The 25,674-nt window shown below is 38.1% G+C and overlaps 1 protein-coding gene across 2 annotated transcripts; it reads right to left on the bottom strand.

The window, feature by feature from the left end:
• Nucleotides 1–23,650, bottom strand: TUBGCP5 (tubulin gamma complex associated protein 5). 2 transcript variants are annotated; one of them, XM_052664806.1, is made up of 24 exons: nt 23,435–23,650; nt 21,320–21,373; nt 21,127–21,235; nt 18,983–19,079; nt 18,319–18,429; nt 17,686–17,765; nt 16,540–16,675; nt 14,369–14,486; nt 13,623–13,712; nt 12,984–13,077; nt 12,471–12,702; nt 12,042–12,244; nt 11,388–11,503; nt 10,479–10,747; nt 9,412–9,610; nt 7,973–8,161; nt 6,900–7,082; nt 6,538–6,622; nt 6,305–6,425; nt 5,219–5,397; nt 4,313–4,438; nt 3,652–3,740; nt 2,433–2,533; nt 1–1,025 (listed from the first exon to the last, which is right to left on the bottom strand). In XM_052664806.1, the coding sequence occupies exons 1-24, from the start codon at nt 23,614–23,616 to the stop codon at nt 979–981; spliced, it is 3,210 nt and encodes a 1,069-aa protein (XP_052520766.1). In that variant the 5' UTR covers nt 23,617–23,650; the 3' UTR covers nt 1–978. The 2 variants fall into 2 exon arrangements, with proteins under 2 accessions (XP_052520766.1, XP_052520767.1); XM_052664807.1 differs by lacking the exon at nt 18,319–18,429.
• Between the last annotated feature and the right edge of the window lie 2,024 nt (nt 23,651–25,674).

Below are 25,674 nucleotides of genomic sequence, written 5' to 3'. Positions count from 1 at the left end.
TCTAATTCCAATTATTTAATCTTTTATTTACTCAAGTAAAAAGGCAAATGGCTGCAATTTTCTTCCTTTAATTGTAGGTGTACTCATGTCAGAATGACAAAATTACGGGGATGTAGCAGGGTTGTAGAACAAGCCCTACATCCACCTCTCTAAAAATGTGCCCTTTCTGTATTATGATCTACCTCTTTACAAGAAATTAACTATTAAATGAACAGTTTTGTTTGCAAAAAGCTTTGAAGGAGAATGATCAACTTGTATCTGATGACATCTCAGCAATCCAACAGGTAAAAGCAATGTATTTCACACTGTCATCTTCATCATGCTTAAACTGCCAACTTTACCACCAAAATGAGTATGCTTTCATCATTTAACATCAAAAAATATCAGTATTTTATGGCCTGCAACAATCCAATTAAGTTAATGTTGGTGTTTTTTTAATATCAGGTTATAGTAACAGTCATAATTGTTCCCAAAGAGTGCTTCAGAGCCATTAAGCAAACAAGATAAATGGCTCTTAGCTTCTTTTTTTTTTCTTTCCCCCAAAATGAACTCAACCAACTTTTTGAATAATGAGAACTGAGTCACACCACTGCACAGTGCCCTGTGACCTAGTCACAGCTGCAAAATTAATGGAAACAGTAAATCAGCAATTATTCATAATAATAATAAAACCAAAATATTTATACAGCACAAAATACACTTCATATATTTCAGGCAAGATTGTTCACGCAGGATGCATTTTACAATGCACATTTTTTCATGTTAAAGCATATACATACAGAGAACAATACAGCCACAACCAATACACTTAAATACCTGTACATTATTTACATTTGAAAATACTTTACACAACCCCAAACCATCAGTATAATTTAACTATATACGTTTCAAAATGGAATGTAAAATGCTTACAGTTAACAAAGGACATTCAACATAAATGCTGCTTTCAGTTGTTCTGCAGCTCAGCAGATTCAGGCACTAGCTCTGTTCCATGCCAGCCATCAGTGACAGAGCTAAAGATTCCACTGTGAATCAAACCATTTTAAAAAGTGAGTATCTGCACTTAGATCAGTCTGCAAACATTCACTGTAATATTCAATTTCATAGTTTAAATGGAAAATACTAGTTTATTTTTTAAATGTTAACACTTCAGGATTTAAGATGCTAAAACATTTTAAAAGTTATGAATTTCTGACATTTCTTAGTGATGATTAACTGAAAAGAACTGGCAAGAAGTAAGATCCTTTGTTTGAAAGACTAATGGCAGCAAATGGCAGCAAACAGAAAACTGGATAAAAGTGATAAAAGTTGAGGGGAATTATGTGCAGTTAGCCATTCTCACTGACAGTTCTTGCAGACAACCTCTTGTTGGCTGAAGAGTAGCAGTAAGATATAACCCTCTTTTAGAAGCCCATCTCCTTTCCCTATTGGAAAAGGCTGATCTCAGAGGAAAAACAGATGAATGTGCATCTAAAGCTAATCTAAAGCATCCCAGCTAATTCCATTCAGAAGTCACACCCTAGCTCTAACTGGCATTGACAACCCATTTAAGCTAGTATCAGGCTGCAAGTAGAAACACAAATATCCTCTTCTGCTGTTTCCCGTACTGAGTAACCTCCAGCAGGCAGTCAAGAGCATAAGGGCAGCTGCAGCTAAGGCATCAAAATATTGAAATGTTATTTGTTCAAGCCATTCTCCAGCTGTCACCTAGCAACATCAAAAATGCTTGTATACGCTCTTCAGGTCTTTGTTTTAATTACCTATTCAGAAGACTGCTTTGGCTGTATCAGACAAGGGATACAGGCTGAGGGAGCTGGGCTTGTTCAGCCTAGAGATGAGAAGGCTGCAAGGAGACCTCAACTGCACACTTTCAGTATTTAAAAGGGGATTATAAACAGGAGGGGAATCAACTTTTTACAAGGGTGGACAGTGATAGGACAAGGAGGAATGGTTTTAAGCTCAAGGAGGGAAGGTTCAGATTGGATGTTAGGAGGAAGTTCTTTACACAGAGACTAATGAGGTGCTGGCACAGGCTGCCCAGAGGGTCTGTGGATGTCGCATCCCTGGAGGCGTTCAAGATGGGGCCTTGGGCAGCCTGGTCTAGTGCCAGATTTGGAGGTTGGTGGCCCTGCCTGTGGCAGGGGGTTTGGAACTTGATGACCCTTGGGTCCCTTCCAACCCAAGCCATTCTGTGATCTTCTCTTCAAGCAAGCAGGTAAACTGAAGATAGTTGCCATGAAAAATAAATTATGGTACATATATTCTAAAATTAATTAATTCAGCTTATTCAGAAGTAAGGCTTTATGTTTCTCTGAATGCTTCATTTATTATTTTCACAAATTAGATTCTTTAATCTGTACTGACAAATAGATTAAAACTTAAATACATTTTGTGTGACGAGTGCAGGTATATGAAAAGCATCATGTACTTACAGTGAGGAAAAGAGCCTCGGCAGACAGCTTTGTTGAGGACAGTTACAAGAAACATGTGGCAGTTTTTAAAATCAGATTCCATTTTCTCTATGGATTCCATCCTACAAAGAAATATAAGGGAGGTACACTTACCAGTCAGTCAACCTTACTTATATTTTGAAGTTACCTTCAAAATATAAGCAAAATTTCACAGTGAACAACCAACACGTTTTTCGCACTGCATTCCATCTTGTACTTAAAATATTTCAGTTATATTTGAGTATACCACTCTAGAATCTAAACTGTGGCCAATTTAGACTGGAGTGCCTGAACACTGTCAGAGTGGCATTACTAGTGGTTTTGTCATCCCCTTGTAAGTATTTGCAGTTACTAGGAGGAACTTTGTGGTTTCAGCTGATGAGAACTACTGTACTGAGGTAATCAGAACAGTTTTCAGGAATTTCAAGACAGCCATTCCTGGTCCCAAGTGCTTTGGAGCTCTTTGGGCCAAACTTACACTTCCAAATAAAACAAGGACACACAGCAAGTTAAACAGGGCCCTGATCACCCACACTGTTTCTTATTACAGAATCACAGAAGAACACACAATTGTAGGGGCAGGAAAGGACCTCTGGAGATCACCTAGTTTCTACATGAAAATCTTTGCTCCAAAGTCAACTTTCATAGACTTCAACATCTCCACATTTTTGCCCTTGAAATTTTGACAAAGGTTTTATAATGTGGACAGTCTAGTGAGAAAAATAATTGGATTTAGATTTACCTACGCTTATTTTTAACCTACATTTATTTTTAAGAAAGACAAAAATGTACTGCCTTCTAGAATGAAAGTCATGCAAAACAATCTCGCTTTTCATGAGCCAAAAAAATGTCAGCAGCTGGCTGCCTATGACTTTAAACCACAACAAGAAAACAAGATCATAAACAAAACCTATGAAATCCCATTTTATCACTGCGAACAAATATGGATGAAAACCTCTCTTTGTTGCTATGCTGTACAACCTTTTCAGATACTTTAAAGATACACACGAACCATACTTGCAATCAGAAAATACCAAATACACACTCACAGAAGCACATGATACTTGTTATGTTCTAAGATAAATTTCACTTCTATTAAGAAATAGTGATTAGCTTCTGGCATCTACCATTAAACATCTCAAAAGCACGTTTCTGAGCTGTGAAATCATGACTGGGTTTTATTTTAGGTACGTATACTTACTTCCAAGCCCCCAGACCCGCCTGCCAACGGTCTGCAAACATCAGCACTAAATTTAAAACTTTCATTATAGCTTCTTTGACAAAGCTCACCTAAAGTAACAAAACAAAAGGAGTAACAATCAGAAGGTAATTGTTAATGAAGGGAAAAATCATTTTCATTATTAAGGACACAAACGTATCCTACGCCTTCCTATCTTATCTGTAAAAATGGTCTCCAAGGCGTAATACAAGTCTGCTCAGTTAAGATATGCTTTGTATTTGCCCTCATTCATTTCATGATTATTTCAACAAGGATTAGTCCAGACAGTATATGAGACAGGCGACTGTGACAACAGACATGTCTCCGTTTCCTACTACACTAGCATGAACAATCCTCATTACATTTCCAAGCCAAGTTAGTTCAAATCCCAGCATCTCTAAAAAACAAACGTATGTAAACTCCAGTGTAGATAATTTAATTTTATTTTCTCTCCTTTACAGAAAGCTGAGACTTGTAAGGGAAACAACATCAGTGTTAATCCCAAACAAGTTACCACTTCCTCAAGAGGATCTATTTATTACAATGCATGTATGAACTGCAAAATAGGCACAGCATCACTGGTACTAAACTATTTTCATGTCCTGATGAACTCAGTACATCAGATACTCCATTTTTTACCCACCTTTTCTCTTAGTAAGCAGCGATCATGGATTGTAGATAGATATCTGTAATGAATCTTTATTAATTGATCTAAATCTTTAGCTTCTTCTACCTGGTGCTGAAATTCCAAGCCAGTACTGTGAAGAATCTTAAAGAGAAAACCACAGTTATTTAAATTCTATGTTGCACACAAATCCTTGTGACTCATTTCCAAGACTTCCTTTTTGAGACCCAATAATTGCCTGATACATTCACTCTTCCCTTTCCAGTTTCAACCTGGAGGCTCAGCCTCCCAGCTACTATAAAGTAAAAACTCTGAACTCATCTCATAACTCAGTAACATTTTGTATACTTTGCATAAGTCGGAACATTATCACTACACACAGGCAGAGATTAGCTCTGGAGGAATCAACTTGGACTGTATTATTTCATTAAAGGCCAAAAAACGGCAGTTGAGTAGATATGAACCTTCTAGATGTTACCTTTATTTTTGAGAAGTAATAATTTTGGATCTGCCTGGCAGAGATTCTTTTAGAAGAATCCAATTACAAAAAACTTCTGCAGCAACACTTTTATGACCATAATAGCTCTTGAGAGATTGTTAACAGCTTAAAGAAACCTATTTGGGCATGCACTGCACACACAGCTCTGGTACAAACAGCCAAAAAGAAAAAATAAATATATGAAAAAATAATATCCAAAGATACAGAGCTTGTGAAGCATTTTTAGAATTGATTTTAACTGCCTAAGTGAAAGCTGAAAGATTTTCTGCCTTAAATTTTAGATTAAAATCACCTTGCAGAACAGACATTAGAAAATGATTTTGCTTTATTAACTTATATCTCTTTGGTCTGGATAGTTTTAAATAAAAAATAACACTGCATTTTACAAGTTCTTAGCATAGATGAAATTATGACATAAGACAAACCCGAGTCATGATGTAGTTGTGCAGGCTGTTAACAAAATGCATAAGTTTCACTCTTAAGAGGAACATGCGATGTATTTGTTGTTTTATACTTTCTGTTTGTGGTCCAAATCGAGGAAGTGTTCCGTGTTCTAACAAAGTTCCCTCTTTAACCTGTGAGTTTTCTGCAGCACAGACTAGTTCTAAAAATAAAACATATTAAAACCTTTATGAAAACAAACTGTAGCTAAAATGTTACTTAAAATTGATTTATTTCTCATTACTATGCAAGATATGCTGCTATAAGATTTTTCTTGCAATTCAGGTGTTTTATTAAAATATAGCAGCAATATATTGTATTTTGAAAATATGTGTATAATATAATTGGATAAATATTAGAACAGGAAATGCTATTTAAAGGTTAATTATGTACAAAGATAATAAATAAATAAAGTGCATACTATCTCCACAAAGGGGGAAATACTTAAAACACAAAACCTTATCTGTAAAGTTTTAACAATGGAAAATCACATACTTTTAGGAACAGAATTTAGCTGATGTACAAAACACAGATGAAGCACCAAACTTTCTAATTTGACTTTCCAGGACATGAATCACGTATCAACTTCATATACGAAAGGAAAAGCATTATGACAGTGAAGATTAAGATCTCACCAGCAGATCTCTTTCTACAAACATCAAATTATTAAATTGTAGCTTAAAGTATGTATTCTTATCAAGTTTACTGTTTCAAACTCAATTTCAGTATTTTTTTCATCTTGTTTTCTAAACTTGCTTGCAAGATATTACTCACAAAAAACTTGGGCTATGAGTAGAGGACAGATCTTCCTACAACAGCAAGGTAGGAAGATCATACATAAACCAACTAGACCTGAATCAAAGTGGCAACAAGAATGCAGGAATAACATTGTTTATGAGGCTGAGGAGATGTAAAAAGCATGTCCTATTTAATATATCTGAATTGTGAAGCTAAAAGAGATTAATATTTTACAGATTTAATCAAATGCTCACTTCAGAAAGCAGCAGACCACTTATATCCTTAGACCCCAGAACAAGTTTTTAGAGTCTCTTATTCGAACAGCTTCTTACCGTCAAATCTTAGAACATCTAGACTATACTTGGCCCACTTTATTTGTAATAAGAGCAGAAAAACTTGGTTGTAAATCTTTTGGCACTCTAGGCTTATAACTATGTCCACAGGCCAAGGAACCTAAGAACAGCAGAGGATAAGAGAGACAGAAAAGGTAAGTCACATTAATACAACACTTCAGATCTATTCTAGAATAAAAACCAGCAGCAATATTAAAGTTACTATACCCTACCTTATAACTTAATGTCAAGCCATCTAGGGTGTGGACAGGCAGTTTCTTCTTTGCTGTATCAACACTTTCAAATGATATAGACAACCTTTACAAGGAAAGAAGTGATTTTATTGGTGGCAATCTAATTCTAAATTAGTGGCTACTTGCATTAGAGATTTTTTTTTCCACTGTCTTAAACATTGCCTAATTTAATCTGATAGAGCTGTGTTGAAAAGGGGACAACAGCTCAAAGCTTCACTGAAACAGATTCTTGCAATGAATGTGCATTAATTAGTATTGAACTATGCCAGTGAAATGTACTAATACAGGCAGATGTGAAAGAAAATGCAACTGAAGTCTATTTTACAGGATTTTGCATTTACCTTGAGCTGTCCTCTGGATAGCGCTGTCCTACTGCTTCTTGAAGCTGAACATTTAAGAAGGCAACATTCTGCCAAGCTTCCTTTTCTCTAATTTTGTCAAAAATGGATGTATAGAAATCATACATAGTATCTCCAGCTTCAAGTAAGAAAAAGTTTCTCATAGCTTGCAAATATTCTACAAGCCTAAAGAAGGAAAAAAAAAAATATAGAACATTATGTAAGTCTTCATCATACAAGTGCAACCAAACCTTAACAACTCTTCATTATACATACTGAACAGAAATGTAATGAAATCCACTGCTCAAGAAAACCTCCAAACATGTTCAAATAAAACAAAATAATCAATTCATTTTTTCCTGTCAACTTGAAAGGCATGCTGTCTTCAACAGACGTGATCTCGGCATTCAGCCTTCCTACAGGCCAGACAATTCTCCAAAATGGCTGTGAGTTTGGCAATCCTGTCCTTTCTGAACACAACTTAAGAGAGTTCTGTGTAAGAAAGGACTTCAAAATGCAGTTCCAGAAGGTGATGATAGTGATTCTTCCTTCGCAAAGCATAGGAAGAACAGTACCTCTGCATTTCTTTCAAAATACAACTCAAAAATACATTAAGTACTTAATGTAGCTTAAAAGCATGACCTCTTCTGACCACCTAACAGGAATAGGCCATTTTACTTCATGTTGTATAAAAATACTGCATAACAGTGTTTCACGTAGTATAAATTTTTATATCAACAAAACCAAATTTCAGACTATATAAATACATTCTGGCCTCCTAAAATTCATCTTTCAGTTTCAAATGACAAGACTACTAAAAATACCATCCAAAACAATTTCCCTGTTTTTCTTCAGTGGGTGTTCAACAATGTATTTGCTGTGGGCTTAAAGTAGATAGACCAAAGTTTCATCGTGACCTTCTTAGACCTCCTCTTTTCAGTTAAGTATTTCCTTGATGATTCAATTAGTACAGAAAGGCCTTTAATTCACATTTGTTTTTTTTAAAGAAAATTCCTGCTTTTACTTATATAGTATAACACTGATAATTAGAAATGCTAAACACATTACTTTCTTACCTATAATCCTTCTTTAAAGTTTGCATTAGATTACCACAGCACTCCAAGTATTGCTTGTCTATGTGAGGATAAAGGCAAGACCTCAGTGTCAGTTCAAAAGTCTGGCAGGTGACCGATTCTGAGGATCTATCCACACAAACATCCCCACCAGTAAACTTCTCATGAAAGTCACTCTGCTCCAAATATAATCTTAAAAATTAAATATAATAAAAATACTTAGGTTAGAATACATGTATATTGTGCAAATTACAGAAGAAAAATGTCATACCTTAGAAAATTTTAATCAAAATTGGAACCTCTACTCAAAAAACAGGATTGCAGAATAAAAGCTGTTTGCAGCTATTAATTGTAACTGTTACATTAAAAGTTATATTATTACTATGTAACGTAGAATTATATAATATTACAGTTGCAACCATTAATATATTAGTTTAGTTTCACCTAATATAGTGACCAGGCATAAGAATACTGAAAAGGATGGCATACTGTAATCACTGCTAAAGGAGTAATTCCAAAGAACAACCTCAAGTTTGAACACTATCCAGCTTAATAAACCCTTTCTCATTGCAACTTTTAAAACTATGTTACTGTTACTGTTTTTAAACTTTTAAAACTACTGTTACTGTTACGCACACACAGTAGCCAGATGAACTTCCCAGTAAGGAATTTTATTTTTTTTTTAAACCAACAATTTGGGAAAAGAATAAAGTTTGTTTGAGGCACCTTGAGTCTAAGATACCTGTGTTATTGCGGGCAACCTACATTTGTTAATTATTACTGCATCAGAAAAGGTCAACTTATTATAATGATGTTTGAAAAGCTGCTCAGCAGTTGAATCCACTGTAAGAAGCCTGGTTCACTGCAGATATCGCCTTGATAGACTGGATGAGTCAGACACTGAATTAACTTGCTATTTAACTTAAACAAATAGTACCAACAAATGAGAGAAGTGATAGTTTTATCTATTAATAATTATGACTTCTTTAAAACAACTTCCTCTGAAGTCTGAACTGAAAACACAGAAATTGCCAACTAGTATTTAGGAAAAACCTCAATAGCTGTTTCTTATTTGAAATGACAAAAGATTTTTAGAGTGTATATTGCACACAAATTCCAAGCAAACACATTTACAATTTAGATTTTACCACAGCATTCATTACTTGAACACTTATTAACGTGCAAAAAAGGTCATGAGAAAGGCTGCATCTATTTACTACACTGATATAAGCAGCCAATTCCTCGTTGATTTGTTTTTCTCTAACAAAGCAGAAGGATAGTATTCATTGAGATACTGCCACTGATTATTGGTGTTCCTCTTTATTCTGTTTGCTTGTTTACTGCAGCAGCAATAAAAATTTGCTTTACCAGATGTCACTGAGCAGAACACTGCTCTCAACAACACAGCAGGAAGACCATTCATCTAGTGGGTATTTACTTACCTGGCGAAATTAATAGCCAGCAGTGGGTCATGGACATCATCCAGTTCCAAGTGCCTTTCTGCTATAGATTGCATCTTTATTAGGCTCTGCTTGGTGGCCTGCTGCTCTGTAATAATATCTGGAACAGATTCTTCCCCGTGCCTCAGGCGAGACTGCACGGATTCCAGGAACAGCGTATACAAACTCTTTCTTTCAGCATCTAAACTGGGCAACGTGTTTCATGGTAAGATTTCATTCTAAGAGAAAATACTGCCTGAACTACAAGACCAACTGCAGATTCTAACATACACGTGATACATTTTAAACAAAATGTAGGCTACTTCTCAAGTAAGTACTTAGAACTAAATACTGCTAAATCAGTGGGGCTAGTCCAATGCTTCAAGTCGGGCATTTGGTTCAACACGTTGCTAATTAGAGACTATAAGAGAACTTCTTTCTCATAAAGGCAATTCTCAGCACCTAAAACAACCATGTCACAGAGGGAAAGAAGCCTATAGAGATACCAACATAATTCAGCAATCACTATTAACACCACAGAAATTGCATGACCAAAAATTGCATTTCATCTCCTCCAAAAAACAAACAAACAAAAAAATAAACAACCAACATTGATTACCTGCTACACTATGTTTTACAATCAATGAAAAAAGTAACCTGGCTACAGATACCCATAAAAATGTCAGTATAAGTTTCATCTAGTTATTAATAAACTTTTTTTTTGTTGAAGTACCATAAGTCACCTCAAAATTACTCAACTACTGAAAAACAACTACTGTTCACCACGTTTGTCTAATAACAAATGAAATGTTCTGAAAACAAGTTTATGAAAGTTTGAAGCAGTAAGATCTGAAGGGAGTACTTGATCACTGCTCATTGTTTGCTTTGTTTTTCTCACTTGACTGCATTGGAAGAGTAAGTTTTCAATCAGATCTGGAGTTACAAACCATGATACTGACTTATAAGGAGGACAGTGAAGTTGTTCCATAACCACAGAAACATCATTATATAAAATATTCCCATGCTGTTAGTTACCCTATGGATTGATACCCCACCAACCGACAGCTTACCCCTGGATGCGGCCTGCTGTGGAGAGCCATCTTTGCATTGAAGATTCTTCAACAGCTGCATGGATTTTCCAGCCATGATGATTTGCTTTAGCACAGGTTTCAGAAAAGAGACCATAGTGTGTTGCCTGCTTGAAGGGGCCTGATCACTGCCAGAACTGGCACTGGCATTATCACTCATCTTCTCTTCATTCTCTGTTTTTTCTGACACGCTATATAATGTGTAGGTAGCATACCAAAAATCTCTGTGATTAACTGGAACGTTTTTGTTCCTGCAGAAAAGAAAAAAAAAGAAGAAAAAAAAAAAAAAGAAGGCGTTGAATATTTTCCTTTTTAAAAGATGAAACTTCTTTACAAGAAGGTTTATCGCAGAATCACAGAACTGTAGGGTTTGGAAGGGACCTCCAGAGATCATCGAGTCCAACCCCCTGCCAAAGCAGGTTCCCTACAGCAGGTCGCACAGGGAGGCATCCAGGCAGGTCTTGAACATCTCCAGAGAAGGAGACTCCACCACCTCCCTGGGCAGCCTGTTCCAGTGCTCCGTCACCTCACTGTAAAGAAGTTCTTGCTCACATTTGTGCAGAACTTCCTATGCTGCAGTTTCCGGCCGTTTCCCCTTGTCCTGTCTCCACTCACCACTGAAAAGTCTGGCCTCACCATTCTGCCCCTCACACCTCAGATATTTATAGACCTGGATCAGGTCCCCTCTCAGTCTTCACTTCTCAAGACTGAACAGACCCAGTTCACTCAGCCTTTCCTCATAGGAGAGATGCTCCAGGCCCTTCACCATCTTCATGGCCCTTCACCATCTTCGTGGCCCTTTATCATCATCTTTCTTCTATACGTTGCCTTTCTTTCAGAACAATCAAGAAGTTCTTTCAAACTATGAGTGTCCAACATCAGCAGCCCTACCTCTGAATGATGAATTCCTTTGCAGGATCAAACAAATTGCCGTGGACAATCCACTCATCCACTGTCTGTAAGTATGGCCTCACAGTCTCAACCCAGAGAGAGAACAGAAGAGACACCTGAATTTAAAGAAAGAAAAAAAAAAAAAAAAAAAGCTGAACATTTTTCCAGTAAATATTAAAAGCAACATGGCAAAGTCTAACCCATTAATTGTATGACAGTAAGTTTATAAGATATACTTAACTATACTTAACGATTTTTAAAGATCAAATATTCAACTAAAAATACAGGCCTAGCACTATAAATGGAGACGTGCATTGTGCAAGTTTCCCCTTATTACTTTTGTCATTGCAACCAGACCCAGACAGCACCTTTCATTACTCTCGCTCCGACATTCCTTAAATGATAACTGATAGTTGTAACACACTGTGGTTTTATAATGGACACAGTGACATCTATACATTTTCACTAATGCTCATCTCCTCATTAATCTTGTACGTAGTTTGAGTGAACTCTCACCAGAAAACAGTAATTCATTTTGGCTACCAGGTTTGTCCCCAGTTGCTGAAGGACAATGTACTCAGTCAGCAGAGTGAAACCTGCTTTACCAAATATTCTAGAGTGTGATTTCATTCAGGATGAATGATTTTTGCCTACCGTTTGCTCAGATGCTTCTCCAACGCTGTCATATTCCAGAATAGCTTTGTAAAGAGTATTAAGCAGATGAGATGCTCGTACAACATTCCTGGTGTCAGGTGGCACTTCTGCTACTCCTGTGCTAAAAACCTTGTGAAGTACCTTCAGCTGTGCCAGGCGGGGAGACAGCTTATCTATCACTATCGAAAGTGTGACTGTTTTGTCTGGGGAAAAAAAGATGGGGGGGAGGGGAAAAAAAGATGTATAAAGGCAACATGCAACAGAAAATCAAATTCTGGTAATGCTATTCATGAGGTTTTAAAATGAAGAATGGCATCTTTCACAGTTTCAAAATGCCTTCACATAATATTTTGCATGCTTCCCTCATAAAAATTTCCTTCTGTGCCTCCCTCTTGTAAAATATCCCATAAAATTTCCCTTGCACTGTACCTTTGTTGATGATGCATTTTTCAATTTCGGTAAGTTCTTCTTTGAAGCTAATGAAGTATTTGTATAAGGCCCACATAAAAGCTTGGTATGTTCTGAATGGGGCTTCAGTGGTTTTCTTTGGAGTAGAAACATTTTCTGGGCTGTGTCCCATCACCTCATCAATAAACTTCTGCAGTCTAAACACAACTTGACCATATGCAGCTATCTGCTCCAACACAGACCTTAGGCAATTCTAGAATAAAGATATATATGTATATATATATATATATATTTTTTTTTTTTCTAATGAAAGCCTAACAATTAAATCACAAAATATTTATCTGAATTAACATGCAATGAAATTCTGCCATCTTTATTGCTTCATCACATAGAGGAAAAGCCCATTCCACTCGGACTAAACGAAGAACAATTATGGAAATGTTACTTTCCCACAAGCAGTGTTAACTTCCTAGTCCCAAAAACTACACCTTCCTACTGACAGATACATTCAGCTGAGATTCAGAAACAACTTACATGGGTTAAGTGAGTTACAATTATATCATTCCGCACAACCACTTTTCCATCATTCAGCTGAAATATAAAGAGCTTTTTCACTCCTGAAAGTAGCCTTGAAAAGAAACAAACATTAATGCTTTTTCTTTGCCTTTATGGATTCACAACAACATTAATAAAAGAATCAGCTCTGCCTTGCTTACGTTTCTGTTTTCAAATGAAAGGTGCTCAAAGATCAACTGTAATACTATTCATACTGTTAAGCTGTTGCTAGAACAAGAACAAAACACTGACACTAGGCAGACACATCCTAAAGTTCCTCTCCAAACAAGACATCTTCCAGCCATGGGATGAATCAAAACCTACTTCGCAAAATTGGACACTATATTAGAAGATTCTAGGGCAAGGTAAGAACAACTTGGTTCTTCTCAGTTAGACTTGAGGAATCAATACATACGAGCAGCATTTTACATTTTCTTTGTAAATCTCAATGGTTAAATATAAACTAGCAGCATCTGTGTTGTCAGCAACACTGGAAGCTAAAAGCTCTATAATAATTCCTTCTTCAGATACAACTTCAAAGATAAATCTCTTATTTCCTTGAATGAGGATACAAAAACATATAGACTTAAAATGCAAGCTTTTTGATATTGCTCTTACCAAAGAGTTTCCCTTATAACCTGGGTTTCTGTGACTAGTGTTCTCTCTTCTGGTACATATAACGGATCACTGGTGTACAAGTGGTGGTCCCTAGTAAAATGTGAAATGAAAACAATTTAAGGCCTGAAATCGAAGATCAATAATCTGAAAGAAAGGATGAAGCAATACTCTTAAGGCTCAGTTTTGCTCTAATTGTGTATGAATAGATACAATGTTCATGTAGACATTTTAAGTCAGAGCTTGTTCCCACATTGTTAAGTAAAATACTATGGAAAACATTCACTATCATCTAGTTGTACACAGCAGGGCAAACAATTAGGTAGGAAATAAGTAATGAATTTGAGATTTCTTTTCTGTTTTTAATTATTTCACTTTCAACGGTATGAAAAGTTATAATCTTTCCATTCCAAAAACTAAGCTAAAAAGTAAAGTTTCCATTTCCTGAACTCATAGCACCAAATTCATACTTTATCTCAAAAGTTTGCTTCTGAAACTGAAGCTTCCCCAGGCAACCACGACCTTTTCCCTGTAGTAATGCACAATTCTTTGTAAACCTTCCACAGTATTTTTCACATTTTAGGACACAATGATTATTAGTATTTGCAATGTTTGATTCTTTATCAGAGGCAACAGTTACACAAGCAATAACTATACTAGCTTTATACTTTACAGTAAAGACGCTTAATTAAGTCGTTATTTAGCTTTACGTGCCAGCAAGGAAGATGCAAGAGACATTGTTTTCTCACCAGACTGCAGCTAAGTTGGAATGCAAGTGCAAACTATGAGAAAAACGAGGAGCTCTTCCTGTCCAGTACTGAGGAACGACATGCTGCTCCAGCCAGCTGCGGGCATCAGGCTCACCAACTGTAACAACACATGACTGCGGTGAGGTATTTTATTTCTACAGGAAATGCCTATGATAACGTTTCCATGTGTTTTTAATAAGCCTATCTGCTCAGCTGCAGAAGCAAAGATCTTTTAATATACATCAGAGTTTTCAACTGCTTACATTTCACCTTGATCATGTGACTTGTGCATTAATTAACTCACACAGAAATGTCTCACCTCTTATTTGTATTCACCTAAGTACTGTGTTCAGTTTTGGGCACTCAGTACAGAAAGAACATTGAGGTGCTGGAGCAGGTCCAAAGAATGGCAATAAGGCTTGTGAAGGGCTTGGAGAATATGCCCTATGAAGAGAGACTGAAGGAATTGGGGCTGTTTAGTGTGGGGAAGAGGAGGCTGAGGGGAGACCCTATTGCTCTCTCCCAGTATCTGAAAGGTGATTACAGCAATAGTAATATAGCAATAGTGGGGTTGGCCTCTTCCCACTGGTGACAGGATGAAGGGAAATGGCCTCAAGTTGCACCAGGGTAAGTTTAGGTTGGATATCAGGAAACACTTCTGTACAGAAAGGGTTGTGAAGCACTGGAATTGGCTCCGCAGGGAGGTGGGTGAGTCACCATCCCTGAATGTGCTTAAAATCCGTTTGGATGTGGTGCTCAGGGACGTGATTTAGTGGAGGGTTGTTAGGATAGTATGGTGAAGTTGTCGTTGGACTTGATGATCTTTAAGGTTTTTTCCAACCTGCACAATTCTATGATTCTATGTCTTAAAAAACAGACTCGGAGATGTACCTAGTTTTTAACTATTCCTCAGAGAATGCATTTTTATTTCAGGCAATTGTCACATGATATATACACGTCATGGTTTTATGATGCTTGGTTATCAGTATTCTACATCATAACATCATGTAGTGCACTGGGAGTTAAAGAGTTAATGCTCCAGGTCCAGGTATCTGTCCATGAAGAGAAGAACTACTACATACAACAGAGACTGTTCACTGTTCTGTTATTATTTCCACTCAGGGGAAGAAGACAAAAGCCCTTGTAGGTCACCTGATGGATCATCTGGCTCATGTCTGTTGCTCATCTCATCTCAGCATTAAAGTAAGGTATTCAGCTTTTGGACAGTCTCTCTCATATTTGATTTATTAGCTTAAATTCTAATTACAGTGTGTTATAGTGTGTTATAGTGTGTTATCTTGCATTCCGATATCTTGTTTAGCAAAGTAGTTTGTTTCTCCTCAGGTCGATGTTGCTGTTTTGTTCTAGGGCCCATCTCTCTATCCTTTTCCTTTCTCCAGGGCACAGATCCATGGGTCCCTCTGTCCTACTAGTCACAGAACTGGGCCGAACCAGCCCATAAGCCATTGGCAATACAAAACAAAGCAGACTTCAAAAATAAACTGCCAAATATCACCATCTTTATCATGCTGTTCCTTTTTGCTATGCATTCAGTACATTACACAAAAGTGTTTTTTTTCTTAAATGTGGTTACTAAGAAATCCATAACGGATCTCAGTAGATAACTGCTACTTATACAAATTATGAATATTACAGACTTCTTATACAGGATATCATAAATCCAACAATATTCTATGTGAAAATCTACTGCTATAGTTAATATTCTGTGAAACTATTCAAAAATAAGCCACCAGTATTCTAATGACATAAAACTAATTTTTCAGAAGTGTTTTATACCTAGAACTGAGTCAATCAGTTCTGTTGCCAATTAAATATTATTTTAGCATCCTGATAGTTAATAATAAGCATTTACTTTATACCCATAAAGCTGCATGCTACATCTACTTTGGAAGTTTTCATTTCTGTCATTGAGTATTTATGCCTATTTCCACACAAATAAACAGAAGCCTTCTCCATCAGCATCAACAGAAATTAAATCAAGCTTTCCATGTTGAAAAATTAAACAAGTAAACACTAAAGTGAATTACAGGTCTAAAATGCAGTATCTCACTAAGTATCTTTAGTGTCTCACTAAAGAATAATAAAGCAGTATTTGTTTGTAAAATCTGAGTATGTATGATTAGATTAGAAACATTAGTACTTAAACTAACCTTTCCAGGAAACATTAGATACTGTTTTCTTGTTTGGATCTTGGTCTTCTAAAGGTGTTCTGTCTACTTGAATACCCGAGTCCTCCCTGCTCAAAGGCTGAGTATCATCCTCCTCCTCACTTTCTCCAGACCAATCCTAACAAGGGAAACAAAACCCCACATGTTCCATTACAACAGAAGGGACAGATCTACACTCAGTTCCTATTGATTTGTTGTAACTGAATGTAACAATTTTCTTTCTGACTACAAAGCTAATTCTGAACATTAAGACTAACATAACTGTCACAGAGACTAGTTTAAATTATATTAACATTAAAGCTGCACGTTTTAAGTGGAAGAAGCATTTGTATTTATCTGCACAGAAACTGAACACTGTAGAATAAAACACACGCTATTGATTTTTCAAGCTATATTCCACATGCCCAGTCACAAGAGAAGGCTCTGATGATGATACTGTGCTTTTCAAAGTTACTGACAGAAATTCTCCTGAGACTCAAAAGGTAGCATGACCTGAACTTCCTGTGCTTCTTACTTACCACCAAAACTTGCCACAATACTGGCAAGATTGTAACTTTCAGAAACCCATGTTAGGATGATCTGGGAAAGCCACATTATGTTCCATTAATTTCAACCTGCTTGGAAATCTGCTATAGTCCTCACCTCCTCTTGCCATATACATTCTACTCTGATGCTAAGAATTTCACATACTCCTTTATACTACACCTACATTATAGTTATATAGTATATATACCTATATATACCTATATTAAGTAGGAAAGAGGTCAAAAAAAGTACACAGGCTGTGAAAGAAAAGCAATTTACTTTCTCTGAAACCTTTCAGGGGAATCAGAATTAAGGAGTGGAAGAGTTTAACTACAGAGCTAAAGGAGGCTTTGATTAGTAGCAGGCAGACGAGGCCAGCTCAGTCGCAAGGCTAAGTCAGAGCAGAACGAAGAACAAAAGCATTTCTATTGCTGCTACTCTGAGTATGCCTGAATCTCATGGTGACAAGAAAGCAACAGAATGCCAAGGAATCCTTTAAGAATCAACGTAAACAGAGCACACAAGTCAGGGTAATTTAACCAGATCTCCAGCGTACTTCAGAACAGTTTATATGCTCTCCTTTTACTTTCAGAAATTACTTACTGGTGACTCTATGCCTGGGCCAAAGTAAATTTCTTCTCCTTCCAACAAATACTTTCCCCAGTCAAATTTTTCTTCCTTTTCTAGGAGAAGTATAAATAAAATAAAATAGTAAGTATCACTTCACTCTGCCTTCCTTTGAAAACAAATTCCAGAGCTTAAATTACCTTTATACTTTAAATCTAAAGCAAAGACATAGTCATCCACTTAAGGTTACACCACTTTTCTTTTAACAAGGTTATACACTTTCAACATGACACACAAATTGTGATATTGACTACGTATATTCTTCATCTCTGAGTTCTCAATTTTATTGTTTATACACTCAAAATATGCAGCACGGAGTGCTTTCAACACATTTATCTCTATAATGTTACACTACCCTATCCTTCAGTCCTGGAAAAACATGCAAGAATGCAACTTATCACCGACTGTGACTACTCCATTAGCTCAGTGGAGACAGTCTAAATGTGTAACTTACATATGCACAAGCATAGTGGACGATAAACAACAACAAAGCAAGAATTGTCTTACTCTCCTAAAGACACCACATATCCACGATGCGATGTGTCATATTTTAAAAGTAACAAATCACACTTAGAATATATTATATCTTAAACATGAAGCTTACTCAACTGTAATTAGAGCTGTTTGAGATAACCTCTTCATATTCACATTCCTGGAATGGGCTGAAAGTGCATTCAAAACACCGCCGAGGGAATGTGCAGAGATCATTCAAAAAGGAATCTTAAGATGCAAGATTTTCTTTAGGTTAGTCTGAAATATTCTTCTTTCAGTCTACGATACAACACTGCAAACAAATGGGGGATGGTATCCACTCAAACTTAAGCACAAGCCTCATTTTAGGCACTGAGTGAAATAGTCCTACTTCAGAATGCAGGCAACTGGGGTCTCCCTCTGGGAACCTTCAAAGGTATTTACCTTTCCTGGACTACATTGGGAACACAGGAATTTATATTACCAAAGTTGTTTCAGTACATATCCTATTAAGGTGCAAGACAGAGACTGAGGATAGAAACCAGCTGTCTGCCTTTGAGCATGTAAGAGCCCCCAAGGTACTTTGCTGGCTGGAGAACTCAATTATGGAATGCAACATAAACAGGAGGTAGGAAAGGTTATTTGCAGACTATTTGAAATGTAAACATTGTAAAAAAGACAATCAATAGTGCACCTTGATGTGATGGGAGATAATAAAATGGAGAGGAAAAACAGCCTTCTTATCAGCTTGTATTAACTGAGTGCATCTTTTGTTAGCAACACAAACATCTTGTAAACTTACCTGCTTCTTTTTCTCTTGGCTTTTCCACATAGGTGGTGTTAGATGGAGAATCAGACAAACATAACAGAAGAGACAGTATGGAATAGTGTGTATCTGTCTATAAAACACATTGGAAAAAAAGCTAATTAAAAAGAGATTGAAAAGATTTTGGTTAAAAACAACTTCAGCCTATTATCTTTAAGAACGCTCACAATTAATTCCCTTACCTCAGTCCTGAACTAAAAAATAAGATCTGCAACACAATATTAAATGCTATCTGCTCTCTTCTGCCCACCAGCTGGCTGATCAATATGCAAATACTATGAAAACACTCTCAGCTGCCTCTTACTGAGCAGCTAATCAGGTGATATGGAAAAGAGGTAAGAGGAACCCGGAACTACTGTGAAAGTAAGAAGTCAGCTGAGGCCAGATAAGTGCACACAGCTATATCAACATGGACAAAAGAAAAGGCCCTGCAGGTATCTAAGTCTAATTTCCCACACTCCTATGGTTTGTTATTTCAAGTAGAGGCTAAATCAAAGTTAGCTAAAAACATTTCACTAAAACTGCTACATTTAGATATCATCTTCACATCATCTTCCCTCATCTGAAAACCTATACTAAGTGTTAAGGACACATTTTTAACTCTGATATTGTGCTAAAGCAGTTTTTGAAACAGGCCTTCAACTAAGCTAGAAAATTATAGCAACAGTGGTATTTGGCAAAGATTGGTGTTACAGTCCTAACTCCTAATACTTGCTTAGAGGACAAACACTGCTCTCATTAGTGAGCTTTTTCTTTCTGAAGATTTTTCATTGGCCTCATTCTGACCTTCCAGAGTTCTTCAGCAGAACGCCTCACATCTAGCCATGTGGATATTCTGCTATCCACATTCCATATGCATGGACTTAAATACATGAAAAGCTCATTGGGAATGTGATCCAAGCCCACTTCCAATAAGAATTCTCAATTTTTTTGTAGAGCAGCATCACCCTCAACTAGTGTACATGGAGTATAACATGTTCCCACTGAACATTACTGACCTTAAGGGTTAGTCAAAGAGTTTTGGTAGGTCGTCAACAGAGCCACAAATGAGAGCGGGCATTGCGCTTAGAAGACACAAAACTGTTAAATACCCAACCTTCCCAGTTATGTGACACTGCTGAAAACTAAAAGCAGTTTAACTTCCAAGTATGAGATATACAATATCTCCAGCTTTATTCTAGTCACAATTTAAAAAAAAAAAAAAAAAAAAAAAAAGTAAAAAGTCCTAGGATACTTGCAACATTTAGAATGCTTGCTTGGATTTTTGTTTTTATTTGACTCTCAAAATAAGTTAAAGGTTTGTAATTAGAAAAAACCTAAGGAGCACAGTACAGTAACTCAAGATGTGCAAGCTATTGAGGGCTCCACATTTTTTTTCCACAAAGTAGAGGAAAGCTAAAAAAAAAAAGTCCAAAGAAAGGTATATGACAGCAGTTCAATGAGAAGGAGACTTGACTCCAACTACGAACAGAGCCTTGTATTAAAGAATGACATTATATGGAGCAACACCTCTCAAATTGCAAGCTCAAACCTCCTAACAGCAGAAATTCCCAGTTTTCAAAGGTGAATTTCATAATAAACGACCACAATGGCCCAAGTGAGACAATTTTTGCCATTTCCACTCAGGCCACATCTTAAACTGCTTTGATACAAACTGTATCGAAGGCCAAAAAGCCCAACCCACTCCAAAGCCACAGATGCAATCTCATTAACAAAGCTACAATCCATCACTGTTCCATTTGGGAATAATAAAAATCAAAAGGTTCAGATTCATTACCTAAGGTAAAAATTTGGGCAAAGGGCAAGAATTTCTACTCAGCCAACATCTAGACAAGGGTTCAGCTACATTTGTACAATGCTGACCACAAAACATTTGCTTGGCAGTGAAAAATATATTCTGTAAGTCATGAAAATGAACACACTGGAACACTGAAAGGACAATAAGACTGCTTCTAAAACAAATAGGGAAACTACAGAATACAACTCTAAAAATACATGATGTGAACAGCAACCACAAACTCTACTGCTAAGCCATCTGAAATTTCCAACACGACATTACAGTAGAAGCCCACTGCATCAAGAAGAGTGCAAAAAGCAGAAGGAAACTGTAACATACGTACTTTTGTTTCTTCTATGCTTGGGAGTGGTGAATTCAGAAATTTTTCTGTTAATCTTTTCCAGCTTGCTGCTTTTCCCAGGTCAGAATGAACTATCAATTTTTCATGTATTCTAATAAAAAAAAAAAAAAAAATACAAGTAATGCTTCAAAAAAAATTAACTAATCCATTATTAATCCATAAACACATAACTCACCCTTCTATAGTCCTCTCTACTTTATGACTGTTCACATCAAGAAAACGGTGAAATCTGTATAAGAAATCTGTATTAGAATATGCTTGATAAGGCAACTTACGTCAGAAAGAAAATAAAGTCAATTTACACGATGGCAATTTTTTTTTAATCTTATTTTCTGTTTAACAAAGCCTGCTTAATTCAGCAACATCATTAAACATCAACAAAATTTAATCTCCGTGCCTCTTATCTCAAGGAGGATTAAGGGCAATCAGCCTTAAAGACAGAAAAATGGAACGCAGCTTAAATTTAACCAGCAATTCCAGATGAATGGAAAATTACTGCAGTAACAGCAAAGTAAGTAATTAAAGTATGTCATCAGTTAAGTCAAGCAGAGCAAGGAAATAAAAAAAAGTTACTGTCAAAGTCATCTGTGTCAAACACACAAATTATCTGGGACCTGCACCACAAGCACAGGCAAAACAAACACCCACATGGAAAGGTCTGTAAACCTAAATGAAACTCCTCTGTAAATGGCAAAGGACAGTGCCGAAAAGAAAAGACAACCTCATCCAAACAAACAAAAAGATAAATGACCAAAAGTAGCATGTATAGGGATAAAAAAAACCCCAAACTTGTGAAAGGTACAATAGACTTCGCAGAAGACATCGAAACACAAATAAGATTCCTCAGTTAGGAACAGAGGGAGAAAAAACAGGAAATGGGATGTAACAGCACTGAGCACATGAGCAAGATTCAAGATACCAATAACACAGGCCTGAAAGCTAGCCTAAACTCATATGACTGCAGAAAGAAATGAAAATCATTGCCTCTGAATCAGAGGCAAAAGCCAAGTTTAACCAAGCGAATTTGGAAAAAACAATCTAACGTCACCTCACGGTCAAGGTAATGAGCTAAAAAAATCAAACTGCAAGCCTAATAGCAATGCTTTTTAATAACATCATTGAACAATAAAGACATGCCTGTATTTAGGAAACGAAGATGAACCTTTTTGTTAACCACGGATCTACTCGCCTGATTTTAGCTGCATCTAAGGCTTCGGAATAAATACCAGATAGAACAACTAGAAATGACAGTAAACAGTGGCAAGCACAAGAACTGGAAGACTTAGGGGAAAAAAAGAAAAGAAGAAAAAAAAAAAAAAAAAAATGGCTGGAAAGAAAAATTTAAAAATCTCATCCATGGCAAAGATAAGTTATTAAGGAGAAAGAAAGTTATTAATAAGAATCATCAGAGGTTTTGAGAAACTCTGGGGCCATGAGCGACATTTAGCCTCAGCATGACCACTGTTACAAGCAATGCTTCTGATGCGGCTACATAAGGATTAAATGTAGTACTGTGCTATGTAACACAAAATACTTCTGGTAAATAAAAAAAATCACAACGGGACAGCAGTTACACCATATTCCCACATTCCCAATGCACACAAGTGGCCTGAATATCTATCCAAGCTGAACTTGTCAAGCCTCCGCACTGTTGTCCAACAGCCATTCACTGTTCTGTATAAAATAGCTTTATTTGAGCCTACGAGGTGCTGATTCCCTGCCTCACTCAATGCAACGCAGTAATGCAACTGCTTACTTAAAAACTGGATTTAAATAGCAATAAAGCATGGAGCTTTTTTTTGCATAAAGCTCACCAAGCACATATGGCCCGGCAGTGGCAGCAGCCAACTGGTGGTGAGGGAAACTGGAAATGGGTCATGTCAGGAGTGGCAGCAGACAGTGAAACGGTGGTTGTGATAACTGAAAAAGCAGCGTGGGGACGTTCAGTAGGAACTGCCTTGCACTGTAACACAATGAAAGGGATGCTGCCAACGCAGGAGTACGGGAGGCAGGTTAAAATACACCATGTTTACGACAAGCTCAGATGACATTCGGCATCAGCAACGCTCCAGGCCGGCAGCTCGCTCCCCTGCTCACCACGCACAGCCATTACTCTTCATTCCCCTGCAACCAACAAAACGCTGCCCGCTGAGGCGAGGCCGCCGAAGGGCACCTTCTCCCGCGAACAGCGCAGCAGCGGCTCAGCTCTCCTCCGCAGCCGGCCCATAGCGCAGCCCACAAACGAGCCCCGGGGCCTTGCAGCGGCGCTCCTCAGTCCGCGGGCGCTGACCTGAAGTTGGACCAGGCGAAATTCAGCGCCGTCTGGAACCGGCCGCCGCCCGACTCCTCCTCCTGCTCATCCTCCTCCTCGGGGAGGCCGGTGACGCTGCGGATGAGGGCGCGGACGGTCCGGTCCTGCTCCTGCTCGAAGCGGCTCCGGCGGCCGGGCGAGGCTAGCAGCGGGGCCGCCATCGTCGCGGCGTCGGAACGGGACCTCCGGGAGGCGCCACGGAGCCCTCCTGCCGCACCTCTCGCGAGATTTCGCAGGGACTCCTCACGAGAGCACAAACCCCCCGTCAGTGGGGGGAGGTGGGAGTCAGGCGGGAAGGGAGTGTGCGCATGCGCAGGGCGGGAGGGGAGGGTGAGCGTGGACGTGCTGAGTGGTCGTGTGGAAGTGGGAAGGTTCCGGGGTGTGAAGGGCTCCGGGTATTGTTGCTGAACGGTTCAGCGAGCGTCGGTTGTCTCAGGGTGGTTGCCACCACAACCACAGCTCCGTGGTCGGCGGGTGTCACTTGTTCACAGAAGCATAACACAGGGTGGGTCATTAACTGCTGAGTAGCAATCCTAATAAAGAGTCAGGGCTGGCCCACGTTACATAGTTCATTTCAGTAACCCAAAATTGCACGGATCCATAGGGTTTGGAGGGAGCCTCTGGAGATTGTCCGCTCCAACCCATCTCCTGTTGGGCCTGTTTTGGCAGTGAGGAGGGTCTGAAGTCAGAAAAGCGTGCTCCACCACAGAGGTTTTCCCTAGGGTTTTGTGCACAGCGTCTCATCATCCGCCCTGTTGTCATGAGCAGTAAATTGGATTCCAGCCTTTTCATAACCTCCCGTGTCCCCAGCAGGTCCAGCTGTCAGTGAGCTGTCCGCAAGCAGCTGCATCTGCACCTCCCCAACCAAGCATTGCTTTGCATAACTAGAGAAATCCACTGTGTATATTCTGTAATAGTACAGGGTTATGTGGAAGGAGTGGAGTGATAAATCAGCTTCAGTTTTGTCCTCGTTCTGTGTTAAATGTTCACAGTTATGGCACTGAGCAGCCTACAGCACTTCTGTCCTTCACAGTAGCTTTGTAGCACAGCAACAGCATCCTGAGCATGAGCTTCCTTCTGGAAAGCAATCATCCGAATCAGAGGGAAATGATTACTGACCTTTTACTGCAAGTCCTTCCTTTACTGCAGCTGTCATGCCCCATATCCTTTACCGTTAGATTTTGTTGTGCCTGATTTCACCAACAAATACTGGGTGTAACCTTTCCTCTCTCTCTCTTTGCAGTGAAGAGGAATGACCTTCTTCTTTAGCATTACGACATTGAAACTGGCACAACCAAAGGACCAGCCAGTGGGTCACAGTGAGCAGTAAAAAGGGGCCTTAGAAAGAAGTGTCCCTTTTTAAAATATACACAATTTATCAACAGAGCAGTACAGCTTTTACATTTTGTTGATACATTTAATGTATTTTTAAAAGGGCATTTCTTTCTGGGGTGTTCTCTTTTTGTTTGTTTGTTTTGTTTTGTTTTCCTGTGAAAATACAATAGTCAGTGTAGTTTTATATTCCCGACAACAGGAAAATAAGATTGAAATTCTTACAAGTTATATTAAGGAGCACTGGTGCATTTTTATGTAGATAGGCTAAATCTTATGTTTCAGAGTACGTTTGCAAGGAAGTGATGCTCTCAGTGCACCTACAGGCAGGAAATTTGGCATGAGCCTGAGCTCAGATGGGCTCCAGGGCCTTTCCTGTAAAGCCTTAACTTACCAGATACTCAGAGGAAAATCTATAAAACTTCATTGTTGTTCCTCTTTCTTCTCTGATATTACATTTCTTACTCTACATTAGAAGCAGCATTTTCACTTTCTAGTTGAACAGCATTAGCCAAGCTGTATGCTGAGCCATCATCGTTTGTGCTAGGTCTATGCAGTCAGTGGTGTATATCATAGCAATTAATGGTTGGAATGCTATGAACGGCATTTAAAAAAAGTTATTAGACATTAAAGCTTCAGATGTTCTTTATACAACACTGCTGTGGTTTTTAGCCTATCGCCTACTCCTGTGTGCTTAAACATATCTGTGCCATTGCTTTAGTTGTTGAGAGGGGAAGTTCCAGGCTTTGCAGTGACTGTGGCATGCATGTGTCTTCTGTGCCCTTTGTGGTATGCTACGCTTGGCAGCCACCCACTCGACACACCATCAGAATAAAAGGGATTTTCACGGGGAGATTCCAGATCTTGTTAGATGCCTCATGACAAGC

Source organism: Tympanuchus pallidicinctus, unplaced genomic scaffold (assembly GCF_026119805.1).
Source record: "Tympanuchus pallidicinctus isolate F22 unplaced genomic scaffold, pur_lepc_1.0 scaffold6, whole genome shotgun sequence".
NCBI lineage: Eukaryota > Metazoa > Chordata > Aves > Galliformes > Phasianidae > Tympanuchus > Tympanuchus pallidicinctus.
The sequence above is the reverse complement of the archived record's forward strand: the minus strand, read 5'-3'. Positions and strand labels throughout refer to the sequence as shown.